The following is a 25,798-nucleotide window of genomic DNA, read 5'->3' as shown; positions in this document are numbered from 1 at the left end:
CCCTATGGTATTAATAATATCACCCAGCCTGGCCCCGTGTGTCTCATTCCTGGCGTCAGCCAGATATTCTCCCATCCTGCCCTCATGAGTATCCATTCTGCCCCATATGATCTCCTTATCCTGCCCCATATGATCGCCCCATGTGATCTCTCCATCCTGCCCCATCTGTCTCCATCATATCCATCCTGCCCCATGATCCTGCACGATCTGTCTCCAATTCTGCCCCCAGTGTCTCCAATCATGCCCCATGTCTCCATTCTGCCCCCTATGTCTCCAACCATGCCCCCATGTCTGCAATCCTGACACTTGTCTCCAATCATGCCCCCTGTGTCTCCATTCTGCCCCATCTGTCTCCAATCCTGCCCCATCTGTCTCCAGTCATGCCCCCATGTCTTTCATCCTGCCCCGTGTCTCCAATCATGCCCCGTATCTCCATTCTGCCCCGTGTCTCGCATTCTGCCCCTGGGTCTCACAGTCTGCCCCTGTGTCCAGCATTCTGCACCTGTCACTGTGTCCAGCATTCTGCCCCTGTCACTGTGTCCAGCATTTCTGCCCCACTGTGTCCAGCATTCTGCCCCAATGTCCAGCATTCTGCCCCTGTCACTGTGTCCAGCATTTCTGCCCCTGTCTCCAGCATTCTGCCCCACTGTGTGTCCAGCATTCTGCCCCACTGTGTGTCCAGCATTCTGCCCCACTGTGTGTCCAGCATTCTGCCCCACTGTGTGTCCAGCATTCTGCCCCACTGTGTGTCCAGCATTCTGCCCCACTGTGTCCAGCATGTCTGCCCCTGTGTCCAGCATTTCTGCCCCTGTGTCCAGCATTTCTACCCCTGTGTGTCCAGCATTCTGCCCCACTGTGTCCAGCATTCTGCCCCACTGTGTGTCCAGCATTTCTGCCCCTGTGTGTGTCCACCATTCTGTCCCACTGTGTCCAGCATTTCTGCCCCTGTGTCCAGCATTTTTGCCCCACTGTGTCCAGCATTTCTGACCCACTGTGTCCAGCATTTCTGCCCCTGTGTCCAGCATTCTGCCCCACTGTGTCCAGCATTCTGCCCCACTGTGTGTCCAGCATTTCTGCCCCTGTCTCCAGCATTCTGCCCCACTGTGTGTCCAGCATTCTGCCCCACTGTGTCCAGCATTTCTGCCCCTGTGTCCAGCATTTCTGCCCCTGTGTCCAGCATTTCTGCCCCTGTGTGTCCAGCATTCTGCCCCACTGTGTCCAGCATTCTGCCCCACTGTGTGTCCAGCATTTCTGCCCCTGTGTGTGTCCACCATTCTGTCCCACTGTGTCCAGCATTTCTGCCCCTGTGTCCAGCATTTTTGCCCCACTGTGTCCAGCATTTCTGCCCCACTGTGTCCAGCATTTCTGCCCCTGTGTGTCCAGCATTCTGCCCCACTGTGTCCAGCATTCTGCCCCACTGTGTGTCCAGCATTTCTGCCCCTGTCTCCAGCATTCTGCCCCACTGTGTGTCCAGCATTCTGCCCCACTGTGTCCAGCATTTCTGCCCCTGTGTCCAGCATTTCTGCCCCTGTGTCCAGCATTTCTGCCCCTGTGTGTCCAGCATTCTGCCCCACTGTGTCCAGCATTCTGCCCCACTGTGTGTCCAGCATTTCTGCCCCTGTGTGTGTCCACCATTCTGTCCCACTGTGTCCAGCATTTCTGCCCCTGTGTCCAGCATTTTTGCCCCACTGTGTCCAGCATTTCTGCCCCACTGTGTCCAGCATTTCTGCCCCTGTGTGTCCAGCATTCTGCCCCACTGTGTCCAGCATTTCTGCCCCACTGTGTGTCCAGCATTTCTGCCCCTGTGTGTGTCCACCATTCTGTCCCACTGTGTCCAGCATTTCTGCCCCTGTGTCCAGCATTTCTGCCCCACTGTGTCCAGCATTTCTGCCCCACTGTGTCCAGCATCCTGCCCCCATTGTGTCCAGCATCCTGCCCCACTGTGTCCAGCATTTCTGCCCCACTGTGTCCAGCATTTCTGCCCCACTGTGTCCAGCATTTCTGCCCCACTGTGTCCAGCATTTCTGCCCCACTGTGTCCAGCATTTCTGCCCCTGTGTGTCCACATTTCTGCCCCACTGTGTCCACCATTCTGCCCCACTGTGTCCGGCATTTCTGCCCCTGTGTCACTGTGTCCAGCATTCTGCCCCACTGTGTCCACCATTCTGCCCGTGTGTCCACCATTCTGTCCCACTGTGTCCAGCATTTCTGCCCCACTGTGTCCAGCATTTCTGCCCCACTGTGTCCAGCATTCTGCCCCACTGTGTCCAGCATTCTGCCCCACTGTGTCCGGCATTTCTGCCCCTGTGTGTCCAGCATTCTGCCCCACTGTGTCCACCATTCTGCCCCTGTGTGTCCACCATTCTGCCCCTGTGTGTCCACCATTCTGCCCCACTGTGTCCAGCATTTCTGCCCCACTGTGTCCAGCATTTCTGCCCCTGTGTGTCCAGCATTCTGCCCCTGTGTGTCCACCATTCTGCTCCTGTGTGTCCACCATTCTGCCCCACTGTGTCCAGCATTTCTGCCCCTGTGTGTCCACCATTCTGCCCCACTGTGTCCACCATTCTGCCCCACTGTGTCCAGCATTTCTGCCCCTGTGTGTCCACCATTCTGCCCCACTGTGTCCACCATTCTGCCCCACTGTGTCCAGCATTTCTGCCCCTGTGTGTCCACCATTCTGCCCCTGTGTGTCCAGCATTTCTGCCCCTGTGTGTCCATCATCCTGCCCCCCGGGTCCCCCTGGATCGCAGCAGCTCTCAAAGAAAAAAAAAAACACAACTTCTTACCTGGCCAAGCTCCAGCGCCGGGTGAAGCTCCCTCTCCAGGCTCCACACAGACGCACTCGCCGCCGGGCCCGGCGGCTGACAATGACGTCAGACGCCGGCGACGCCGGCGAGTGCGCACTGCGGCCCTATTCAGCCGCCAGCCTCAGACTGGCTGGCGGCTGTTAACTATTGACGTGCGGGCGCGGGCCCGCACGTCAATAGTGTGCCGCTGCCGCAGCGCCTGCAGGGGGGGCCCGGTGACCAGATGAGACGGGGCCCGATGCGGGCCCCCTCTGCTCACCGGGCCCCATACGCCAGTCACGGCTGTCATGCCCTGATGGCGGCCCTGGTCAGGGTAACTAGCATTTCAATGTCCTGAAGTGGCCTAGCCAGTCTCCAGACCTGAACCCAATAGAAAATCTTTGGAGGCAGCTGAAACTCAATGATCTGTATGAAGGAGTGGGCCAAAATCCTTGCTGCAGTGTGTGCAAACTTTATCAAGAACTACATGAAACATCTGATCTTTGTAATTGGAAACAAAGATTTCTGCACCAAATATTAAGTTCTGTTTTTCTACTGTATCAAATACTTATTTCATGCAATAAAATGAGAGGTCTAGTCTTCTTCCTCTCTGAAGAGACAATGTGCAATAAAATGCAAATGAATTACCGTATATTCCGGATTATAATATGCGCTGGACCATAAGACACACCTAGGTTTTAGAGGAGGAAAAAAAATGTAAGTAAAAAATGTTGTCATGATGGACTGTTATGGGGGGATCTGCTGCTGACACTGTTTAGGGGTAATGTCCCCCAATTCTGTACTAATATCCTCCATCCTGGTATATATATGTCCTCATCATGGTATATATAGCCCCTTTCAGGTATATATGGCCCCAAATCCTGGTATACATGTCTCCCATTCCCATCCTGGTATCCATGGCCACCCCCCCTTCCTGGTATGCATGGCCACCATCCCCATCCTGGTATCCTTGGCCCCTTTTTCTCCATCCTGGTAAACATGGCCATGGACACAAAAAAAGTTATTCTACTCACCTTTCTTCCTCTCCCCTGCAACACTGCGTCCTGTGCTGATGCCAGCTGCTGATTTCAATGTGTAACAGTGCATGATGACACTGTCATGCCCCTCATATGCTGAGGTCAACTGCGGGAATATTCACTTCTCCCCATGCCCGGGACAGGCGTGTGGAGCAGTTAATAATCATTCTTCTTAATAGTGGGCACAGTTAGCTGCAGCCGCTGACTTCCTGCAGTGGTTGGGCCTTCTATTAAAGAGATTGAATATTCACTGCTCTCTACTCCCATGGGCACACGTGATTGCCCATCAGCTGTGGGAAGCCATTGGCTGTGGCTACACTTGCGTCCGCTATTAAAGAAGATTAATATTTATTGCTCCCATGCCCATAGTCCCTCCCACCTCTCCGCACCAGCTTCAGTGCAGAGACATGGGCGAGATATGGGCGTGGGGATCAGTGAATATTTTCTTTAGCAGAGGGCACAGTGCTGCAGCCGCCATCTCCTGCCTCCTGTGACCTGCTGCTCCGCCGCTGCCACCCCCCATCCATAGCCAGACAATATGAGATGCATAGCCTACTTTCAACCAAAATTTTGGAGGAAGAAAGTGCCTCTTATAGTCTGAAAAGTATGGTATGTAAAAATCAAACAATGTGATTTTCTGGATTTTTTTTAAGATTCTGTTTCTCACAATTGAAGTGTAACTATGATACAATTATAAACCTCTTGCAAAATTGGCAATGTATCAAATCTTATTTTCCCAACTGTATGTGAATTCAAGCTGCAGGATTTACAGTGCGTTGATAACAACTTTGATATTTTTGTACATTGAATATTGTACTCTGTAAATACCGTGTTCCCCACGATTTACATTCTGTTCAAATCACCCTCTTCCTATATTTGCACCTAGAGAATAAATAGTTAATTTGGTTACTTCTGCTTTGTCCTGATCTGTGTTGCATCCAGTGACCTGCTTAAAGGGAACCTGTCACCTGAATTTGGCGGGACCGGTTTTCGGTCATATGGGCGGAGTTTTGACCCTTTCCTTACCCGCTGGCTTCATGCTGGCCGCAATATTGGATTGAAATTCATTCCTTGTCCTCCGTAGTACACGCCTGCGCAAGGCAAGATTGCCTTGCGCAGGCGTGTACTACGGAGGATATAGAATGAACTTCAATCCAATATTGCGGCCAGTATGCAGCCAGCGGGTAAGGAAAGGGTGAATCAAACACCCGAAAACTCCGCCCATATGACCGAAAACCAGTCCTACCAAATTCAGGTGACAGGTTCCCTTTAATATGGCATCCTAGAGCCTGACATTCTGCATAGCAGATCATATTTTTGTGCAGGTCTGAAAAAAATGAACAGTGCTGGTAAGGAGGGAAGGCAGTGTCCAAAGTGACTTCATTGGCCGTGGCCTCCTAAAAGTTGATGAATCCTTCAGAGCTCTGTTGGGGTTTCCTGTTTATTGACAAAGTGCTCAGCAGAGAGCACTGTATGTGTGTGTGAACCTATCTTAACATATACTATCTGTATCTAAATATTTAGGATAGTTGTGTGATAATAGAATTATCTTAATCTATGTTCTTCACATGAATTTCTTTTAGGCATTAATGGGGAAACCATATGGTTCAATTCCAAGAAAAACTGTTCCTCGAGCTGAACAACCCTCCGCTATGAATTTTGCCACACTGTATGATTTTAGTGTAAGTGTTTTTCCTATAAAGTTGTACAAATTCATTATTAGGCAATGTGTAGCTCTGGTGATGATTTTATTTTTGAATAACTACAGTGCTATCGGTCAACCCAAAATGTTAATAAACCTGAAATCTGAATATTTAAGAAAGGAAAAGTGAGGTGTTGTCTTTTTTATGAGAATATTCATTTGTTCAGATTTATTGGGCAACTATTAATGTGCAGAATTATTATGCATCTAAATGAAAAAATTTTAATTTTCCCATTTCATTGGTTTGTTTTTATATTTTAAAGTGGTAATAACAACTATGCAAATCAAAATCTACAAATATAAAATTCTGACTTTTCCATAAAAATATCAGTGACCCATATAGCCACCTTTGTTTTCAATAACTGTCATAGCCTTCCATCCATCGAGTCTGTCAGTTTCTTAATCTGTTGATGATCATCAATTTTTGGGGCAGCACAAACGACAGCCTGCCAGACACTGGTCAGAGAGGTGTACTCTTCTCCTTCACTGTAAATCTTCCTTTTAAGGAGGGCCCACAAGTTCTCTATGGTGTTTAGGTCAGGTGAGAAAGGAGCCATGCCATTATTCTTTATCTGGAACTAATTTTATTACTATGGGTCTAAGAAATAAAAAGCAGGTAGTTATCTGCCTATTTTACCCACCGATTTCTGCCAACTCAGTGGTCACAGACTTCGCCTTCTGGTGATTCTTTGGATTCTGCTAATGTCACATCAAAAGAGCACCTGCTTCTCTTCCACTCTGCTCTGTTTGGATCGCCCCCAGACACAGGGCCACGAGTTCTCGGTACCGGGCCTCTCTGGTTCGGTTCTGTGGCTGTCACGGTGGCTAGACCCGGTCCGTGACCCTGCTAAGGGGCGTCCAATAAAGGTGATGCAGTCTGTCAGGGGTTCGTGACGCCACCTGTGGTGTTCGGTCAGGGTGACCGACGCTGCTGTGGGGTCCGCTGGGGTGATGGAATGGCAGCTGGATGGTATACCTTCCCACAGGTGAAGTATGTCCCCAGGGCTTCCCAGTAAGGTGGATGGTGATGGTGTGAGGTGCAGTCAATAACGAGGACACAGGGTTGCAGTCTCTTTACCTCTTTACTGAAGACTTCAGGATCCTCAATCCAGAGCACGTTTAACAGGGCTAGCAGAGACAGGCCGGCCTGATGGGCACTTCCAGAGTTTCCCTCGCAGATGAAAATCGTTGCCCACCACTAGCACCTGTGTGTTGTAGTCCTACCCTGCTGAGCATTCGGAATAGTCCTCACAACTGCTGTTCTCGTTCATTTGTTCGTTCTCTACAGCTCTCTCTCTCTCTTTAGTTCCAGATGTTGCTAGTTTCTCGTCCCCCAGTATGTTTTGGTTAGGACGCACCCGTATGACGGGAAGGCCTGGAGGTCTTCCGGGACCCTAGAGACGCCCCTCTCCCACTGTTGCCCCCTATATCTTCTTAGGAGATTTAAGGTAGACAGCCAACCTATAATTAACTGTCCTGCGGAGTTTGAAGTAAAGCCTAAAGTCAGTTACTCCACCGGTGTTCCAGCCACCGGCTACGCGCCTCAGTAGGATGTTGCCTCGGTCTCACGGCACGACTCCTAGTGGTACTCCTTTTTGCTTGATCTCGTTTACACTGTTCCACAATATCCTTCGCTTCTTGTCTCTTTCTTAGGATACCACCGCAAGGTAGTGCAGGCACGGTTCCTGTTGTGGATTCTGTTTTTGGGCTCCCTCTGGTGGTTACAGATGGTACTGGGTGACTTGTGTTCTCTGCGGTCTCTGGTGTCCACCTGTTCTATCAGGATATGGGAGTTTCCTATTTAACCTGGCTTTCTTGTCATTTCCTCGCCGGCTATCAATGTAATCAGTGTGTCTTGTTACCTCTGCTTCCCGCTTCTGTATTCTTCAGGACAAGCTAAGTTTTTGATTTTCCTGTTCCATGTTTTGCTTAATTTTTGTCTTAGTCCAGCTTGCAGATATGTGATTCCTTTTTGCTGGTTGCTCTAGTGGGCTGATATTACTCCTCATGTTCCATGAGTTGGCACATGAGTTCAAGTAATTTCAGGATGGTTTTTTGTAGGGTTTTTCGCGGACCGCGCAGTTCACTTTTGTATCCTCTGCAATCTAGCTTTAGCGGGCCTCATTTTGCTGAATCTGTTTTCATAACTACGTATGTGCTTTCCTCTCATTTCACCGTCATTACATGTGGGGGGCTGCTATTTCTGTGGGGTGTTTCTCTGGAGGCAAGAGAGGTCTGTGTTTCTTCTAATAGGGAAAGTTAGTCCTTCGGCTGGCGCGAGACGTCTAGGAATCATCGTAGGCACGTTCCCCGGCTACAGCTAGTTGTGTGTTTAGGTTCAGGATCGCGGTCAGCTCAGTTTCCATCACCCTAGAGCTTGTTTTGTTTTTTGTGCTTGTCCTTTTGTGATCCCCTGCCATTGGGATCATGACAGGTTCCGTAATGTTCTGTTCTGTTCGCTAGGCACCTGCCAGGTTCCCACGCCTGACAGTGACCCCCCTGTGTCTTCTGCCTGCAACACCCCCTGCCACGGGATGTTGCCTGAATCCAACCCAGTCAGCTTCTGACTAACTTTCCATCCAACCCCTAGTTTTACAAGTGTGAGGAGGGGCCCAATAAATAAAGCCTTTTGCTCCCCCTAGTGGCCGGCGTGTGAAGTGTAATGTGTGCTGGTGATACCTGGTCAGGAGAATTCCTTCTGTTCTGTCCTCACTAGCTGAGGCAGGCTCATACGTAGCTATACAGTCAGCTAAACCGCTATACCGGGGTCCAATAAGGAGACTGTGGTTGAGTCTGTGCTTTATTAAACGTAGTGGTATATTGATGCGATGAAACTGTGAACAATGATATACATAGAATCAGTGCATGGCATAGAACAGATACATAATACACATGATATACATTATGCATAACATTTAGAAAGCTAGTGACTAAACTAGGAGTACAACTGGTTAAACTAAGCTAATATAGAGCAGAAATATCTATAGGAAGCATAAAGACATACCGGCAATGCAATCGCAAGGGGGATGAAGTGAAGCGTCTTTCCTTGAAGGCAAACTGAAGAAAGTGAAAGTAAAAATGGAGGGAAATGGAGGCTGAGCTACCATAATGCATTGCAAAGGAGGAGGAGAATCAAACATGGATAATACTAAAACAAGATTGAACTGCCAACATAACTCTGACCACTAGAGGGAGCCAAAGCACTAAAAACAAATAAAGATATGAACATCCATACTGAGAAACCTGCAATTACGCAAACAGATAATCAGGGGAACAATATTAGATGGCGGAGACAGAACACTCCCCGTCTGGCATCAACGGATGTCACTACTCCTTTCTTCCGAAGGCAACAATAGGACCAGTTCAGATACCGGTCTGGAAAATGTCTTAGGTTCATTCCCTTTGGTCATCCTTAGCTCAACTTTGCGGACGTTGCCGTCCTTGCTCGGGAACTTTGCGGTAACTAGACCAAGTGGCCACTGGTTCCGGTGAACCTGACAGTCTTTCACAAGAACAAGGTCACCTATGTTCAGATTAGGTTTAGTAGATTGCCACTTCGTCCGTGGCTGCAGGGTAGACAAATATTGTTTGCGCCACCTGTCCCAGAAAGTATTTGCAAGAGTTTGTACCTGTCTCCATTGGCGCTCGTAGAGGTCCTTAGCGTCGAATCCTCCTGGAGGGGCACTGGACTGTCCTGTTTTCTGGGTAAGTAAAGTAGCTGGAGTCAATAACAAGGGCTCCTCAGGGTCGTTAGGAACTGGAACCAGGGGTCTTGCATTGATTATAGCTGCAGCTTCAGCCATGAAGGTGATTAGGCTTTCGTGGGTGAGCCTCACTGCTCCTTCTGTAAATAGTCTTCCTTGGTGCTTGACCAGATTGTGGTAATGTTGTACGATTAGGTAGGCAACATGACATTTTCCGGGAAGTATAAGAGGGAATTTCTCCACAAACTCCATCTCAGCTTCTTTGAGTCGGCCTCCTACTCTCAGCAGGCCGCTGTTGTCGATGAATGGGTCGAGTTTTCTCAATACGCTGCTCGCTGGTATTGGAGCTTTGTTAGTAAGACATTGGATTTCTGCAAAGTAGGTTTCTCTTTGAACAGTGAGGATGATGTGATTTCTAGAGAACTCTAAGTCGGAGGTAACGTAGGTATTTTTACAAAGATGCCAACCTTTACATTTTTCTGTGTCACAAGTTCTGGTAGCCATGAATGAGCGAGCTATATGTGTCAGGCAGGTAATGGCTCGAGTAAGTGACTTCCAACTTGAGAATCTGTCGAACCTGCAAGATTCAAGCTGGATAACAGAGGTCATTGTATGTAGTGCAGACACCTGAGGGCGGATTTCAGCATCTGAGTCCTCTCCTACAAGTTCGAAGGTGTCTGGAAAACATTCCTCAATGTACAATAGTTTTGGTCCAGAGAGCCACGTTGTGCTTCCTAGTCGACTTGCGTCAATTGCTCTAGTTGCATGATCTGCGGGATTCTGGTCTGTGGGTATGTAATGCCACTGCTGTGGGTGAACTGATCTCCTGATTCGTAGCACTCTGTTATTGACATAAACGTAGAATCGCCTGGTTTCATTGTGGATATATCCCAGGACTACTTTGCTGTCTGAGTAGAACTTGGCCTGTGTCAGGTCGATATCCATTTCGGATGCGATGAACTCCGCTAACTCAATGGCTAAGACTGCGGCACAAAGCTCTAACCTGGGTATAGTGTGCTCTGGTTGTGGTGCGAGTTTGGCCTTTCCCATGACGAAACCAATGTGGCACTGACATTTGGAGTCTACAGTTTTGAGGTAGGCAACAGCGGCAATTGCTTTGACAGAAGCATCTGCAAATATGTACAGTCTTTGGCTCTGTATCTCAGTAGATGGCACAGGGGTGTATGGTCTTGGCATATGCAAGTTGGAGAGTGCCGCTAACGAGTTCTTCCACTCTTCCCACTGGATCCTCTTATCAGGTGGCAGAGGTGCATCCCAGTCAGATGTTTCCCTAGTTAAGTCTCTTAGTAGGGCCTTGCCTTGTATAGTAACAGGAGCTGCGAAACCCAAGGGGTCGTACAGACTGTTGATGGTAGACAGGACGCCTCTACGTGTGAAAGGCCTTTCTTCCTGGCTGACCTGAAAGGTGAAAGTGTCTGATTGTAGATTCCAGAGAAGCCCGAGGCTGCGTTGCATTGGTGCGGGGTCTGACCCCAGGTCCAGGTCTCTGAGACCATTACATAGGTCCTGAGAAGGGAACGCTTCCATGAGTTCTTGGCTGTTTGAGGCTATTTTATGAAGCCTAAGGTTCGAGCAGGCAAGCATGTCCTGAGCTCTCCTGAGAAGACTGATGGCAGTCTCATTTAAAGGCATGGCTTTTAGACAGTCGTCGACATAAAAGTCCTTTTCTATGAATTGTCTGACATCTGCTCCGTATTCTGCTTCTCCTTCCTGAGCCGACCTTTTGAGTCCGTAAATGGCGACTGCAGGTGAAGGACTGTTGCCAAAGATGTGCACTCTCATGCGATACTCTGTGACTTCTTTAGTAGGATCATTGTCTCTGTACCAGAAGAATCTTAGGAAGTTCCTGTCTCTCTCTCTCACAAGGAAGCAATGGAACATTTGCTGGATGTCAGCGATGAAGGCAAAGGAATCCTTACGGAAGCGCATAAGTACACCCAATAGTTTGTTACTGAGGTCTGGTCCTGTCAGTAGAACGTCATTCAGGGAGACATCATTAAATTTAGCACTGGAATCAAACACGGCTCTGATCTGGCCTGGTTTCTTAGGGTGGTATACTCCGAACATGGGTAGGAACCAGCATTCTTCAGAGTCTTTGAGAGTGGGAGCTAGTTCTGCATGACAATTTTCAAAAATCTTTGACATGAAGGAGAAAAAGTGATCTTTCATCTCTGGTTTCTTTTGCAGATTATGTTTGAGAGAGGTGAAACGTTGTAATGCCTGATTTCTGTTGTTCGGTAGACGTGGTCTGTGGGTTTTGAAGGGAAGAGGTGCGACCCAGCTGTTGGTCTCATCTTTAATGAATCCCTTGTCCATTACCTCTAAGAACAACTTGTCCTCTACCGACATTGCCACTTGGTTGTCCTGCTTAGTTCTCTGAAAGACTGTGCACCCTAACTGATCCTCATAGCTTCCCGACACTATATTGCTGTCGTGAGTAAAGTCTATTAGATGGTTAGGCAGTTGGATGCTGTGCGGAAGTTCCCTGACATGGAACTCATTGTTACAAGGTTGAAACAGAGATGGTCGTCCTTTCTCCAATGTATTTATCAACATGCTTGTCACAGAAGATGGGGCGTGCATGTGTCCCAAGCATACGTTGCCAATTATGACCCATCTTAGGTCTAGCCTTTGGGCATAGGGAGCATTGTGGAGTCCATTGATATGACGTCTCACTTTATGAACCTGCAGGATATCTCTCCCCAACAGCAGAATTATCTGGGCCTGATGGTCGAGTTCTGGTATAAGGTGTGCTATTGGTTTTAAGTGAGCGTGATGGATTGCTACATCTGGTGTAGGGATTTCAGATCTGTTGTCTGGGATCTGGTTACATTCGATGATCGTAGGTAGCGGTAGGCAGAATTGTCCGTCTAAAGACTCGATCTGGTAGTCAGTAGCTTTCCTGCCTGCTGTTGTCACAGTACCTGCACACATCTTTAAGGAGTAGGGAGTGCTTGGCCCTTTGATGTTGAATAGGTCAAAGAATGTTGATCTAGCCAAGGATCGATTACTTTGATCATCCAAGATAGCATACAGTCTTACAGCTTGGTCTCTATGGCCCTTCGGGTATACTTTGACGAGGCATATTTTTGAACAGGACCTACTGTCTATTGTCCCTTTGCAGACCTCGGTACATTGTAACATAGTAACATAGTAACATAGTTAGTAAGGCCGAAAAAAGACATTTGTCCATCCAGTTCAGCCTATATTCCATCATAATAAATACCCAGATCTACGTCCTTCTACAGAACCTAATAATTGTATGATACAATATTGTTCTGCTCCAGGAAGACATCCAGGCCTCTCTTGAACCCCTCGACTGAGTTCGCCATCACCACCTCCTCAGGCAAGCAATTCCAGATTCTCACTGCCCTAACAGTAAAGAATCCTCTTCTATGTTGGTGGAAAAACCTTCTCTCCTCCAGACGCAAAGAATGCCCCCTTGTGCCCGTCACCTTCCTTGGTATAAACAGATCCTCAGCGAGATATTTGTATTGTCCCCTTATATACTTATACATGGTTATTAGATCGCCCCTCAGTCGTCTTTTTTCTAGACTAAATAATCCTAATTTCGCTAATCTATCTGGGTATTGTAGTTCTCCCATCCCCTTTATTAATTTTGTTGCCCTCCTTTGTACTCTCTCTAGTTCCATTATATCCTTCCTGAGCACCGGTGCCCAAAACTGGACACAGTACTCCATGTGCGGTCTAACTAGGGATTTGTACAGAGGCAGTATAATGCTCTCATCATGTGTATCCAGACCTCTTTTAATGCACCCCATGATCCTGTTTGCCTTGGCAGCTGCTGCCTGGCACTGGCTGCTCCAGGTAAGTTTATCATTAACTAGGATCCCCAAGTCCTTCTCCCTGTCAGATTTACCCAGTGGTTTCCCGTTCAGTGTGTAATGGTGATATTGATTCCCTCTTCCCATGTGTATAACCTTACATTTATCATTGTTAAACCTCATCTGCCACCTTTCAGCCCAAGTTTCCAACTTATCCAGATCCATCTGTAGCATAATACTATCTTCTCTTGTATTAACTGCTTTACATAGTTTTGTATCATCTGCAAATATTGATATTTTACTGTGTAAACCTTCTACCAGATCATTAATGAATATGTTGAAGAGAACAGGTCCCAATACTGACCCCTGCGGTACCCCACTGGTCACAGCGACCCAGTTAGAGACTATACCATTTATAACCACCCTCTGCTTTCTATCACTAAGCCAGTTACTAACCCATTTACACACATTTTCTCCCAGACCAAGCATTCTCATTTTGTGTACCAACCTCTTGTGCGGCACGGTATCAAACGCTTTGGAAAAATCGAGATATACCACGTCCAATGACTCACCGTGGTCCAGTCTATAGCTTACCTCTTCATAAAAACTGATTAGATTGGTTTGACAGGAGCGATTTCTCATAAACCCATGCTGATATGGAGTTAAACAGTTATTCTCATTGAGATAATCCAGAATAACATCCCTCAGAAACCCTTCAAATATTTTACCAACAATAGAGGTTAGACTTACTGGCCTATAATTTCCAGGTTCACTTTTAGAGCCCTTTTTGAATATTGGCACCACATTTGCTATGCGCCAGTCCTGCGGAACAGACCCTGTCGCTATAGAGTCACTAAAAATAAGAAATAATGGTTTATCTATTACATTACTTAGTTCTCTTAGTACTCGTGGGTGTATGCCATCCGGACCCGGAGATTTATCTATTTTAATCTTATTTAGCCGGTTTCGCACCTCTTCTTGGGTTAGATTGGTGACCCTTAATATAGGGTTTTCATTGTTTCTTGGGATTTCACCTAGCATTTCATTTTCCACCGTGAATACCGTGGAGAAGAAGGTGTTTAATATGTTAGCTTTTTCCTCGTCATCTACAACCATTCTTTCTTGTGAAGTGAAGTGATCTTGTGAAGTGATCTCTGGCGTAGCTGTATCAGTGCTCCTTTCCTCCTCGCCATGCTCACTGTCAGCTGGCGTGTTTTGTGTACTCCATGGAGCTGGGCCAGGGTGTAGAGCAGTGTTATGATCTGTGGTGCCACATTCTGTGCATTTTACACTGACCTTGCATTCCTTGGCGAGATGAGCTGTGGACGAGCAGCACTTGTAGCAGATACCGTTTTCTTTCAGGAAGCTTCTGCGATCTGGCATAGATTTTCCTCTGAAGGCTTTGCATTTCAGGAGAGGATGAGGCTTCTGATGAAGTGGGCACTGCTTGTCAGGGTCCTGCACCTTTGTTTCTGATTGGGAGCAGCCAGCAGACCTGTAATTAGAGCCTGAAGAAGAAACATAAGTCTTGTGTACTGCCACAGATGTTCTGCGTGGATTTGCAGGTGGTGATGGTGTGGCATATGGCATTGCAAAGTCAAAGCTGAGACCGTTTCTAATTCTCGCTTGTTGGTGTATGAAGTCTACAAAAACGGAGAAGGGAGGGAATGGAACGCTGTGTTTGTATTTGTACGTGGAACCATGTGTGAGCCACCTCTCCTGTAGATTGTAGGGCAAGTTCTGGACTATAGGGTTAACACCTCTGGCTGTGTCGAGAAATGCAAGTCCCTGTAGGTCGTCCTCGTATTTGGCAACTTGGACTTCCTTTAGCAGGTCGCTTAGCTCTCTAAGTTTCTGGAGAGCTTTGTTAGATATTTTAGGAAAGTCATCGATTCTTTTGAACAAGGCTCTTTCTATTACTTCTGCTGAGCCGTAACACTCATCCAGCCTTTTCCAGATCTCTTTGAGGCCAGTCTCAGCGCGGTTTATATTAATGTCTCTGATCCTTACTGCGTGTTTGACTGACTCTTCTCCCAGGTATTTGACTAACAGGTCTATCTCTTCCCTGTGTTGCAGCCCCAAGTCTCTAATGACATTTTGGAAGGAAGCTTTCCAAGCTCTGTAACCTTCAGCTCGGTCAGTGAATTTCATGAGTCCCTTGGCAACCAGTTCACGTCGTGTGAAGAACTTGGCAAATTCTGTTGTGAACCGGTTGTCAGCAGAGTATACTGGTGATGGGTCGCCCTGATAGTGATGTGAGGTGCGTTCGTACCTGTTAGTGTCCTCATGGTGGCGCCAGCCGGTGTCGTATTGCTTCGGCCTGATGTACGGTGCGTCAGCAGGGTGATCCACGTTGGTTACTTCGCTGGAGGTGTCGTATTCTGGTTTTGGTACTGGTTCAGGGTTATAGTTTGGATCAGGAAGGTCATTAACATACTGAGATGTGCGTTGTGGTGAGTCTTGCAGTGGAAACTCCAGACTCGATCTACTGCTTTGGCTATGCAGCTTGGGATTTTGCGCAGCTTCTAGCAATTCTGCTTCGGCGAGGGCTGCGGCAGCTTCCCTTTTTGCTGCTAGGCTTTCTAAGGCGGCATCCACACGTGCCTTCTCTAACTGCGACCTTCTCTCTTGATCGGCTCTCTCATCATCTATGTGTGCTTTTTCTAACTGCAACCTTCTCTCTTGATCGGCTCTCTCATCATCTATGCGTGCTTTTTCTAACTGCAACCTTCTCTCTTGATTGGCTCTCTCTAAGCGCGACCTTCTCTCTTCGTCATCTAGGCGTGCTTTTTCTAATTTAAGTTGCATCTCTTGGTCAGCAAAGCTCGCTCGTATTTTGGCAGCTTCAGCATTTGCGCGGGCAATGGCGACAGCGCTGCTGATGGATGTTGTCTTTGAGGAGACGGAAGTAACAGATCTTGTCCTATGCGATTTGTGAGACATGGTGTCTTGGGAAAGTGCTTGGCTGTGCAGAGATTGCTGTAGCTGTATTTAGTCTCTGAGTAGCCGGTGACTTGAATCCCACTAGTTGGATGGCTGCCGTTTCACTGTTCTGTCCTCACTAGCTGAGGCAGGCTCATACGTAGCTATACAGTCAGCTAAACCGCTATACCGGGGTCCAATAAGGAGACTGTGGTTGAGTCTGTGCTTTATTAAACATAGTGGTATATTGATGCGGTGAAACTGTGAACAATGATATACATAGAATCAGTGCATGGCATAGAACAGATACATAATACACATGATATACATTATGCATAACATTTAGAAAGCTAGTGACTAAACTAGGAGTACAACTGGTTAAACTAAGCTAATATAGAGCAGAAATATCTATAGGAAGCATAAAGACATACCGGCAATGCAATCGCAAGGGGGATGAAGTGAAGCGTCTTTCCTTGAAGGCAAACTGAAGAAAGTGAAAGTAAAAATGGAAGGAAATGGAGGCTGAGCTACCATAATGCATTGCAAAGGAGGAGGAGAATCAAACATGGATAATACAAAAACAAGATTGAACTGCCAACATAACTCTGACCACTGTAGGGAGCCAAAGCACTAAAAACAAATAAAGATATGAACATCCATACTGAGAAACCTGCAATTACGCAAACAGATAATCAGGGTAACAATATTAGATGGCGGAGACAGAACACCTTCAGTGCCATCAGACATACCATCACTCCCTTTAGTGTCAGAGTGTCATACTGCAACGACCAGGTCTCTGGGGCGCTGCATGTTTATGGGGTGTGACTGTCGATATGTTAATTGGCAGCCTAACTACGGGAAGCCGGCTATCAATCAGAATAATTCCAGCAGTGACGCCCCATCAACAGATCAGCCTGGAAGAGGAAGAGCTGCTATATTGACATGGAGCAGCAGAATCTCTGGCAGGAATGGTACTTGAGAGCAGACCAGGCATATATTTAGATGCTACCTACCTGTTAGTTGTTAGTCACATAGTAAAACGTATAAAACAGTCCAGGAAAACCCTTTTTAAGCCATTACCGGCTGTCCCAACTGTGTAATACTTTGATGCATGCAATAGAGCATTGACGTGCATGAAAATGATGGTTTTCTTTAACCCCTTCCTGACATGTGCTGTACTAGTACTGCTCTGCGGGAACCGAGTTACCGCAAACCACAGTACTAGTACATTGGCACAATCACGTGGCCTCAAAGTGAGCACCGTGGTGATCGCGTGCGGGTGTCAGCTGTATGTGACAGCTGACACCCCGCAGCAATGTCCGCGATCGGCGCTAGCGCGAATCGTGGGCATTTAACCCCTCTGATGCCGCTGTCAGTAGTGACAGCGACATAGAGGGGCATCACGCAGGGACGGGGGCTCCCTGTAGTCTCCCACAGGAACAACGTGATGCGATCGTGTTGTTCCCGTGTTCTGGAAGTAGTCTCTGGATCCAAAATGGCCACGGGGCTCCTTCCAGGTCCTTCACTGAGGTGGCTTGCCGACGCCTGCTGAGAGCAGGCGTCGGAAAGCCTCCTGCACTGCCTGTCAGATCGCTGATCTGACACAGTGCTATGCAAAGTGTCAGATCAGCGATCTGATGCAATATAGTGATGTCCCACCCTGGGACAATGTTATAAAGTAAAAAAAAATAGAATGTATAAAAAAAAATCCCCAAATAAAGAAAAAAATAAATAAATATTTTCCAATAAATCCATTTATTTATGTAAATAAAAAACAATAAAAGTACACATATTTGGTATCGCCGCGTCCGTAACGACCCATTCTATAAAACTATCCCACTAGTTAACCCCTTCAGTGAACACCGCAAAAAAAAGAGACAAAAAACAATACTTTATCATCATACTGCCGAACAAAAAGTGCAATAAAATGTGATAATAAAGACGGATTTAAATAAACATGGTGACGCTGAAAACGTCATCTTGTCCCGCAAAAAAAAAAGCCACAATACAGCGTCATCAGCAGAAAAATAAAAAAAGTTATAGCTCTCAGAATAAAGCGATGCAAAAACAATTATTTTTAATGTACAATATATTGCGTAAAGCACCAAAACATAAAAAATTATATAAATGAGATAAGCTGCCTTATCAATTTTACCATACGTGGAACGGTATAAACGCCCACCCCCAAAAGAAATTCAGGAATTGCTGGTTTTTGTTCATTCTGCCTCCCAAAAATCAGAATAAAAAGCGATCAAAAAATGTCATGTGTCCAAAAAAGGTACCAATAAAAACGTCAACTCGTCCCGTAAAAGACAAGACCTCACATGACTCTGTGGGCCAAAATATGGATAAATTATAGCTCTCAAAATGTGGTGATGCAGAAAACTGCATAAAACTACATCAAAAAGTGTCTCTTAGCGTGTGACAGCTGCCAAACAAAAACCCGCAATAAAAACTCGCTATAAATAGTAAATCAACCCACCCCTTATCATCCCCTTAGTTGGGGCAAAATAATAATATTAAAAAATTGTATTTATTTCCATTTTCCCATTAGGGTTAGGGCTAAAGTTAGGGTTAGGGTTGGGGCTAAAGTTTGGGTTAGGGTTGGGGCTAAAGTTAGGGTTGGGGCTAAAGTTAGGGTTAGGGTTGGGGCTAAAGTTAGGGTTTGGATAATGTTTATGGTTGGGGTTAGGGTTGGGATTAAGGATAGGGGTTTGTCAGGGTTAGGGGTGTGGTTAGAGTTATGGTTAGGGTTGAGATTAGGGTTGGTGTTAGGGTTAGGGGTGTTTTGGGGTTAAGGGTGTGGTCAGGGTTATGGTTAGGTTTGGGATTAGGGTTAGGGGTGTGTTTGGGTCAGAGGTGTGGTTACGGTTATGGTTGGGATTAGGCTTAGGGGTGCATTGGGGTTAGGGTTGGCGTTAGAATTGGGGGGTTTCCACTGTTTAGGCACATCAGGGGCTCTCCAAACGTGACATGGCGTCTGATTTCAATTCCAGTTAAATGGTGCTCCTTCCCTTCCGAGCTCTGCCATGCGCCCAAACGGTGGTTCCCCCCACATATGGGGTATCAGCGTACTCAGGACAAATTGGACAACAACTTTTGGGGTCCAATTTCTCTTGTTACCATTGTGAAAATAAAAAATTGCGGGCTAAAATATAATTTTGTGGAAAAAAATTATTTTTTAATTTTCACGGCTCTACATTCTAAACTTCAGTGAAACAATTGGGGGTTCAAAGTGCTCAATACACATCTAGATTCGTTCCTTAGGGGTCCTCTTTCCAAAATGGAGTCAGTTGTGGGGGTTTCCACTGTTTAGGCACATCAGGGGCTCTCCAAACGCGACATGGTGTCCGATCTCAATTCCAGCCAATTTTGCATTGAAAAGTCAAATGGCGCTCCTTCCCTTCCGAGCTCTGCCATGCGCCCAAACAGTGGTTTACCCCCACATACGGGGTATCAGCATACTCAGGACAAATAGCACAACTTGTGGGTCCAATTTCTCCTGTTTCCCTTGAGAAAATAAAAAATTGGGGGCAAAAAGATCATTTTTGTGAAAAAAATATGATTTTTTTACTGCTCTACATTATAAACTTCTGTGAAGCACTTGGGGGTTCAAAGTGCTCACCACACATCTAGATTAGTTCCTTAGGGGGTCTACTTTCCAAAATGATGCCAATTGTGGGGGAAGTTCCACTATTTAGGCATATCAGAGGCTCTCCAAATGCAACATGGTGCCCAATCTCAATTACAGCAAATTTTGCATTGAAAAGTCAAATGGCGCTCCTTCCCTTCCGAGTGGTTTACCCCCACATATGGGGTATCAGCGTACTCAGGACAAATTGTACAACTACTTTTGTTGTCCAATTTCTCCTGTTACCCTTGGTAAAATAAAACAAATTGTATCTGAATTAAAAATTTGGTGAAAAAAAAGTCAATTGTTCAATTTTTTTAAACATTCCAAACATTCCTGTGAAGCACCTGAAGGGTTAATAAACATCTTGAATGTGGTTTTGAGGGGTGTAGTTTTTAGAATGGTGTCACTTTTGGGCATGTTCTGTCATATAGGCCTCTCAAAGTCACTTCAAGTGTGAGGTGGTCCCCCAAAAAAATGGTTTTACAAATTTTGTTGTAAAAATGAGAAATCGCTGGTCAACTTTTAACCCTTATAACTTCCTAAAAAAAAAATATGTTTCCAAAATTGTGCTAATGTAAAGCAGACATGTGGGTATTGTTATTTATTAACCATTTTATATGATATGACTCTCTAAGTTAAAGGCATAAAAACTTAAAGTTTAAAAATTGCAAAATTTTCAAAATTTTCGCAAAAATTTCCATTTTTTACAAATAAACACAAGTCATATCGAAGAAATTTTACCACTATCATGAAGTACAATATGTCATGAGAAAACAATCTGAGAAACACCAGGATCCGTTTAAGTGTTTCAGAGTTATGACCTCATAAAGTTACAGTGGTCAGAATTGAAAAAAATGGCCTGGTCAGGAAGTTGAAAACAGGCTTCGGGGTGAAGGGGTTAAAGATGCAGACATTTTTTCTATGCCACTTCTTGAAGAAAGTGTCTTTTAAAAAGTGGCAGTAGGTTTGATAGGAGTTGATTTTGAGACCATTTTCAACCCTAAAACGTACAGCTACGTAGCTCATCTCTAGGAATACCAGTACCCCCCTCTGCCTTGCTGGCATGTGAGGTGATGTGGAGGTCTGTGCCCATTAGTAATCCAGCCATGGGCCCATCCATCTGGTCCATCAAGAGTCACTCTCACTCGCAGTCCATAAAACCTTTGAAAAAATCTGTCTTCAGATATTTCCTTTCCCGGTCTTGGTGTATAAACTTATGAGTTTTCTACAGTGGTGGTTGGGTTTCCGCCTTACTTATCTTGGCCATTTCTCTGAGCACTGAACAACTTGTACTTCTGGGCACTCCGGGAAGGTTGCAGTACTGGAATATGATAGTACTGGAGTATAACGAGTTCCTGGTCTTTTGACGTTTGATTCTTCTCAAATCTTTGGCCCTTAATGCGTTCCTTTTTTTTCACAACACGTTTTTTGCGACCCTATTGACCATTTGCAACAAAGCTTTTGATGGTTTTGTAACCCCAATTCTTAGTGCTGAATCTCTGTGTAAGACATAACAATTTTTGACCCTTCAAACTCCGTTTAATCTCTTTTTATCTGAGGAAAACAAACTGCCAAATAATTCTGCACAGCTTGATAAAGGGTGTTGATATACTTAGGCAACACACCCACTCATTACACAAATACACATCACCTGGTCTGCTTCATCCAATAAGCATTTACTTTTATACAGCTTGGATTTGGAAAATCTGCATAAAAATGCTGATATAGTGAAAATAATTGTTTGTCTAATTGTGCACACAGTGTAAGTTGCTCGTGCTTATTTGGATATTTTCATTTAGTTTACTCCCTGCATATTTCAGGAAATGTTGGATAATTAAAATATGGAGATGCCTTATGCCTTATTCCATATCACGTGCACACATTTTATTTGATCTTGTTTTTACTTTTTATAGGGATTAGCTCAGTATTCTGTCCTCTTCTATGGCTATTATAATAGTCAAAGAACCATTGGATGGCTACAATTTAGGTTACCACTTTCTTACTTATTGGTTGGAATTGGCACCATTGCATACAGCTTCATGGTTGTCATTAGAACGTAAGTATTTTTGGCATGTTTGGATTTAAAATTTTATTTTTTTCAATTGCATTGTTTTTCAGCATAACTATTGTTAAAATACAGTCCATGACCAACATTAAGTTTCTCTCTTGTGCCTTCGTGCTGTGTCTTTTTTAATACCCTTTTGCCTTTCTGTGAATCCAGCTTCGCTGAGCTGAATGGGTTGTCCTCTTGCTATTTGCTAAAACTACATTTCCCAGCAGCACACTACTTCTCCTCAGTGGTGCAGACCCCTCCTGTATTGCTCTTAGCTGTCCTACCTCCTCAACTGTATCTACCGTACATGCATAACGGTAATCAGAAACGTGAACGTAAATATTTTTCTAATTAAAAAATATAATTTCTCTCCCTGTGAAAAAATTATCCACAATAGGTAATCCCTTGGTTTTCTGGTCTTTCATTTGCTATGCAGGTTACGGCTCATGGCTTAGCAAATCTTTTCCGTTCCTATGCTATGTAACCTGTTTCTTTGTCTACTGCATACTACACTGTTGGAGCTGGCCGAGAAAACAGTATGAGTAGGGCTACATTCACATATCCGTATAAGTTTTATAAATTGAGAGAAATGGAACAATTTTCTGAAGTACAAAGCATCTTCATTGTGCCATCCGTTTTACATGGATCCCCATTGACTTTAATGACAGAGTCTGATCTGCGAAACGGATGAGCATAGGACTTGCTCAGAGTCTCCCTGATTGGACGCACGGATCCATTTTTAAAAGTAATGTATGTATAGATCGACAAAGCTCTAAGGGTCAGTGTGCTGTACGAGAAAAAAACAAGCAGAACCAGGTATCACATTAGAAGAAAGCAAATATATATATATATATATATATATATATATATATATATATATATAGGCAAATCAGATGATCGTAGGTACTGCTAGTTCAGTTCCTAAATTGAACAAGACTAGGGCATACTGAGATTTTTTTCTATGGACTTGCGATCTGTGTGAAAAATTGACAATGGGTACTATGAGATAAGCTTACAATGGGTCAGTGTGTGATCCATTAACCACATGAACCTAAAATATGTTTGTCTGAAAGTACTCGAACAAGTATATGGGTTTGTGAAAAATCTTGGACAGCAGAATGATACCATCTTAGTTGTGTCCTAGTATTGTCCATTTTTCACTGATTGCTTGCTAGCAGAAGGTTGAGAAACCTCCATCAGTTTTCTGTGTGTGTGCAATGCAAGAAATATTTAATAGTTCTATTCTCATGCTCCAATATCTTAGCAATTTCAAGAGTTCTGCATCCCTCTGTAAGACTCGGTACAAATTTGACCCATCACAGTGAGTTAAATCTCTTTTTTGGCCCATTTTACATGAGGAAAACAAGTGGCCTAATAATTCTCCACATCTTGATAAAGGGTGTTGTTTCCTTAGTAGTGATGAGCGAATATACTCGTTACTCGAGATTTCTCGAGCATGCTCGGGTGTCCTCCGAGTATATTTAGTGCTCGGAGTTTTAGTTTTTATCGCCGAAGCTGAATAATTTACATTTGTTAGCCAGCTTAAGTACATGTGGGGGTTGCCTGGTTGCTAGGGAATCCCCACATGTACTTATGCTGGCTAACAGATGTAAATCATTCAGCTGCGGCGCTAAAAACTAAAACTCCGAGCACTAAAAAATACTCGGAGGACCCCCGAGCATGCTCGAGTAACGAGTATATTCTCTCATCACTAATCCTTAGGCCACATCCTTGTTCATTACACAAATAATAATAATAATAATAATAATAATAATCTTTATATAGCGCTAACATATTCGGCAGCGCTTTACAGTTTTGCACACATTATCATCACTGTCTCCAATGGGGCTCACAATCTAAATGCCCTATCAGTATGTCTTTGAAATGTAGGAGGAAACCGGAGTGCCCGGAGGAAACCCACGCAAACACGGAGAGAACATACAAACTCTTTGCAGATATTGTCCTGGGTGGGATTAGAACCCAGGACCCCAGCGCTGCAAGGCTGCAGTGCTATCCACTGAGCCACCGTGCTGCCCGTCCCGTACACATCACTGGATCTTCTTCATCCAATAAAAATTCAAGTGTATACAGATTGAAAGTATGTGTAAAAATGAAGATTTGGTCAAAATATTCACTTGCCTACTAATTCAGCGCACGGTGTATATATAGTACATTTGTATCTTTATACAGATGTTTTTCCAATACTATCATTCATTTTTGACTGTATTTCATACTTTGCCCTGATTTGGCATTGACCATTCCAAAACTGTATTGTTCTCTGCTTCCAATCCTAAATACATTTCCTTTGCTTTTTCTAAGAATGGCCAAAAATGCTAATGACGATGGTGGAGGAGATGACAACAGTTTTAATTTTAGCTGGAAAATGTATACAAGCTGGGATTTTCTCATTGGCAACCCCGAAACGGCAGACAATAAATTTGCATCTATTACAACAAGTTTTAAAGTAAGACCTTAAATACACTTCTAAAAGTACTAAATCTAATGAATGTGGTATAGATAATCTTCATTTCTGTAATTGCAGGGTTAGAAGTATGGAAAATGTATGAAATGCAAGCTTTCAATAGTTTAAAATATTTAAACATACTGACCATTTAGCCATTAAACCAAATTAAATCAAGAAGTGTCTTTTATTTTTTCATTAAAAAAGATCAAATTTTATTTACATATTTGTTAAAAGATTTACACATAACAATAAAATAGTGCCTTTAAACCAATGACTACAATTTATTATAGATCAGCTGAACCATGTGCACATCAAAACAAAGGAAGAATTGGGACCAGAAACCCTCTTATACTGCTCCTATATTTAATACTAAAATGCCAGTTCACAATCTTACAGACATCTGCATAATTTAAGTATGACTCATAAATTATTCAGAAAAAAGATCCATATTGATACAATCAACAACTTAAATAAGCAATCTGTTTAAATATAATCATATGGAGAAAAAAACAAGGAAGACCTCAAGGAATGCATTGAATGTGTGACACAAATCTAAGCTAATTATAACGGAATCCTGTGTAAGTATAGCAGATTCACTACACAACTGGTTCCACTCCCAAAGCCCTAAATGCACTGTGACCACGCCGATCATGAACCATGTCAGATGGCTCACTAAGGTATAGTAACCCCCCAATCAGTCCACTATTAGATTATAGCAGTGCATCGCATCATCATAAAAACGTAACTGCTGCTAAACAGCTCGCTAAAAAGTAGGAATCCCAATCAATACATGTTACCTAGATGATTGCATGGGTTCACAAATAAGGTGCCGAGTGACACGCCGAACCTTCCGATGCCCAACGCGCGTTTCGCATTATGCTTCTTCCTAGGGGCGTGTCTAAGGATGGGGCATCATGGAATTTAACAACTCGAATGGCCAATAGGGTTCCAGCAGGGCGGAATCTGGCGCTGCATGTCATATGACAAAAGCATATGCAGCTGAGGTCTAAGAAATGGTGTAGAGTGTCTTACCATGTTATAAAGGGACTGCTACAAAGTTTATTACCAGATATTCTAAACGGTGTATAACCAGCCGCAATGGGGTTTAGAGGAACCTGCAGTCATATCATGAATTCACTTTTACCACGATCATCTCCAAATTCAATGCTGTACAAATCCTAAAACAATATCGCGGTAAATCTTTTTCCAAAGATTTATTGTTATTATTATAGGGACGAGAGGGACTGAGGGGGAAGGGGGAAGGGGGAGGGATGTGGAGGGGAGAGAGGAGAGGGAGGGAGGGGGGGGATCAATTTTACAAGTATAACAAGAACTTGTAGCAATTACAATATAACAAAGGTACGTTCATTGTAATATAGCTTATAGTAGACAATTTTTTACAAATTAATCCAATTGTTCATATGGCTTTGAATTGATTGCAAGCCATTTCAGGCCAATCATATGAGAACATTTAATCAAAAACAATTAACACTAATCTTTTAATTAGTGACTAGTGTATGGAATTAAGAATTAGGAATTAAGAATTAACCCCTTAACGACCGCCGATACGCCTTTTAACGGCGGCCGCTAATGGTACTTAAACCACAGCGCCGTTAATTAACAGCGCTGTGGAAAAAGTAAATAGCGCCCCCAAGAGTCGGATTTTCTCCGGGGTCTCGGCTGCCGGGGGT

The 25,798-nt window shown here is 44.6% G+C and overlaps 1 protein-coding gene across 1 annotated transcript in view; it reads left to right on the top strand.

Moving 5' to 3' along the window:
• LOC138670712 (transmembrane channel-like protein 1) overlaps positions 1–25,798 on the top strand; it is a 181,687-nt gene that overhangs the window by 58,138 nt on the left and 97,751 nt on the right. Inside the window, exons 7-9 of the mRNA XM_069758357.1 lie at positions 5,406–5,504; positions 21,504–21,646; positions 23,963–24,107. Of these exons, the coding sequence (XP_069614458.1) occupies positions 5,406–5,504; positions 21,504–21,646; positions 23,963–24,107 (387 nt within the window). The remainder of the gene's footprint in view (positions 1–5,405; positions 5,505–21,503; positions 21,647–23,962; positions 24,108–25,798) is intronic.

The sequence above is a fragment of the Ranitomeya imitator genome, chromosome 1 (genome assembly GCF_032444005.1).
Source record: "Ranitomeya imitator isolate aRanImi1 chromosome 1, aRanImi1.pri, whole genome shotgun sequence".
Taxonomy (NCBI): domain Eukaryota; kingdom Metazoa; phylum Chordata; class Amphibia; order Anura; family Dendrobatidae; genus Ranitomeya; species Ranitomeya imitator.
Note: the sequence above shows the minus strand (reverse complement) of the source record. Positions and strands in the feature narration are given on the sequence as shown.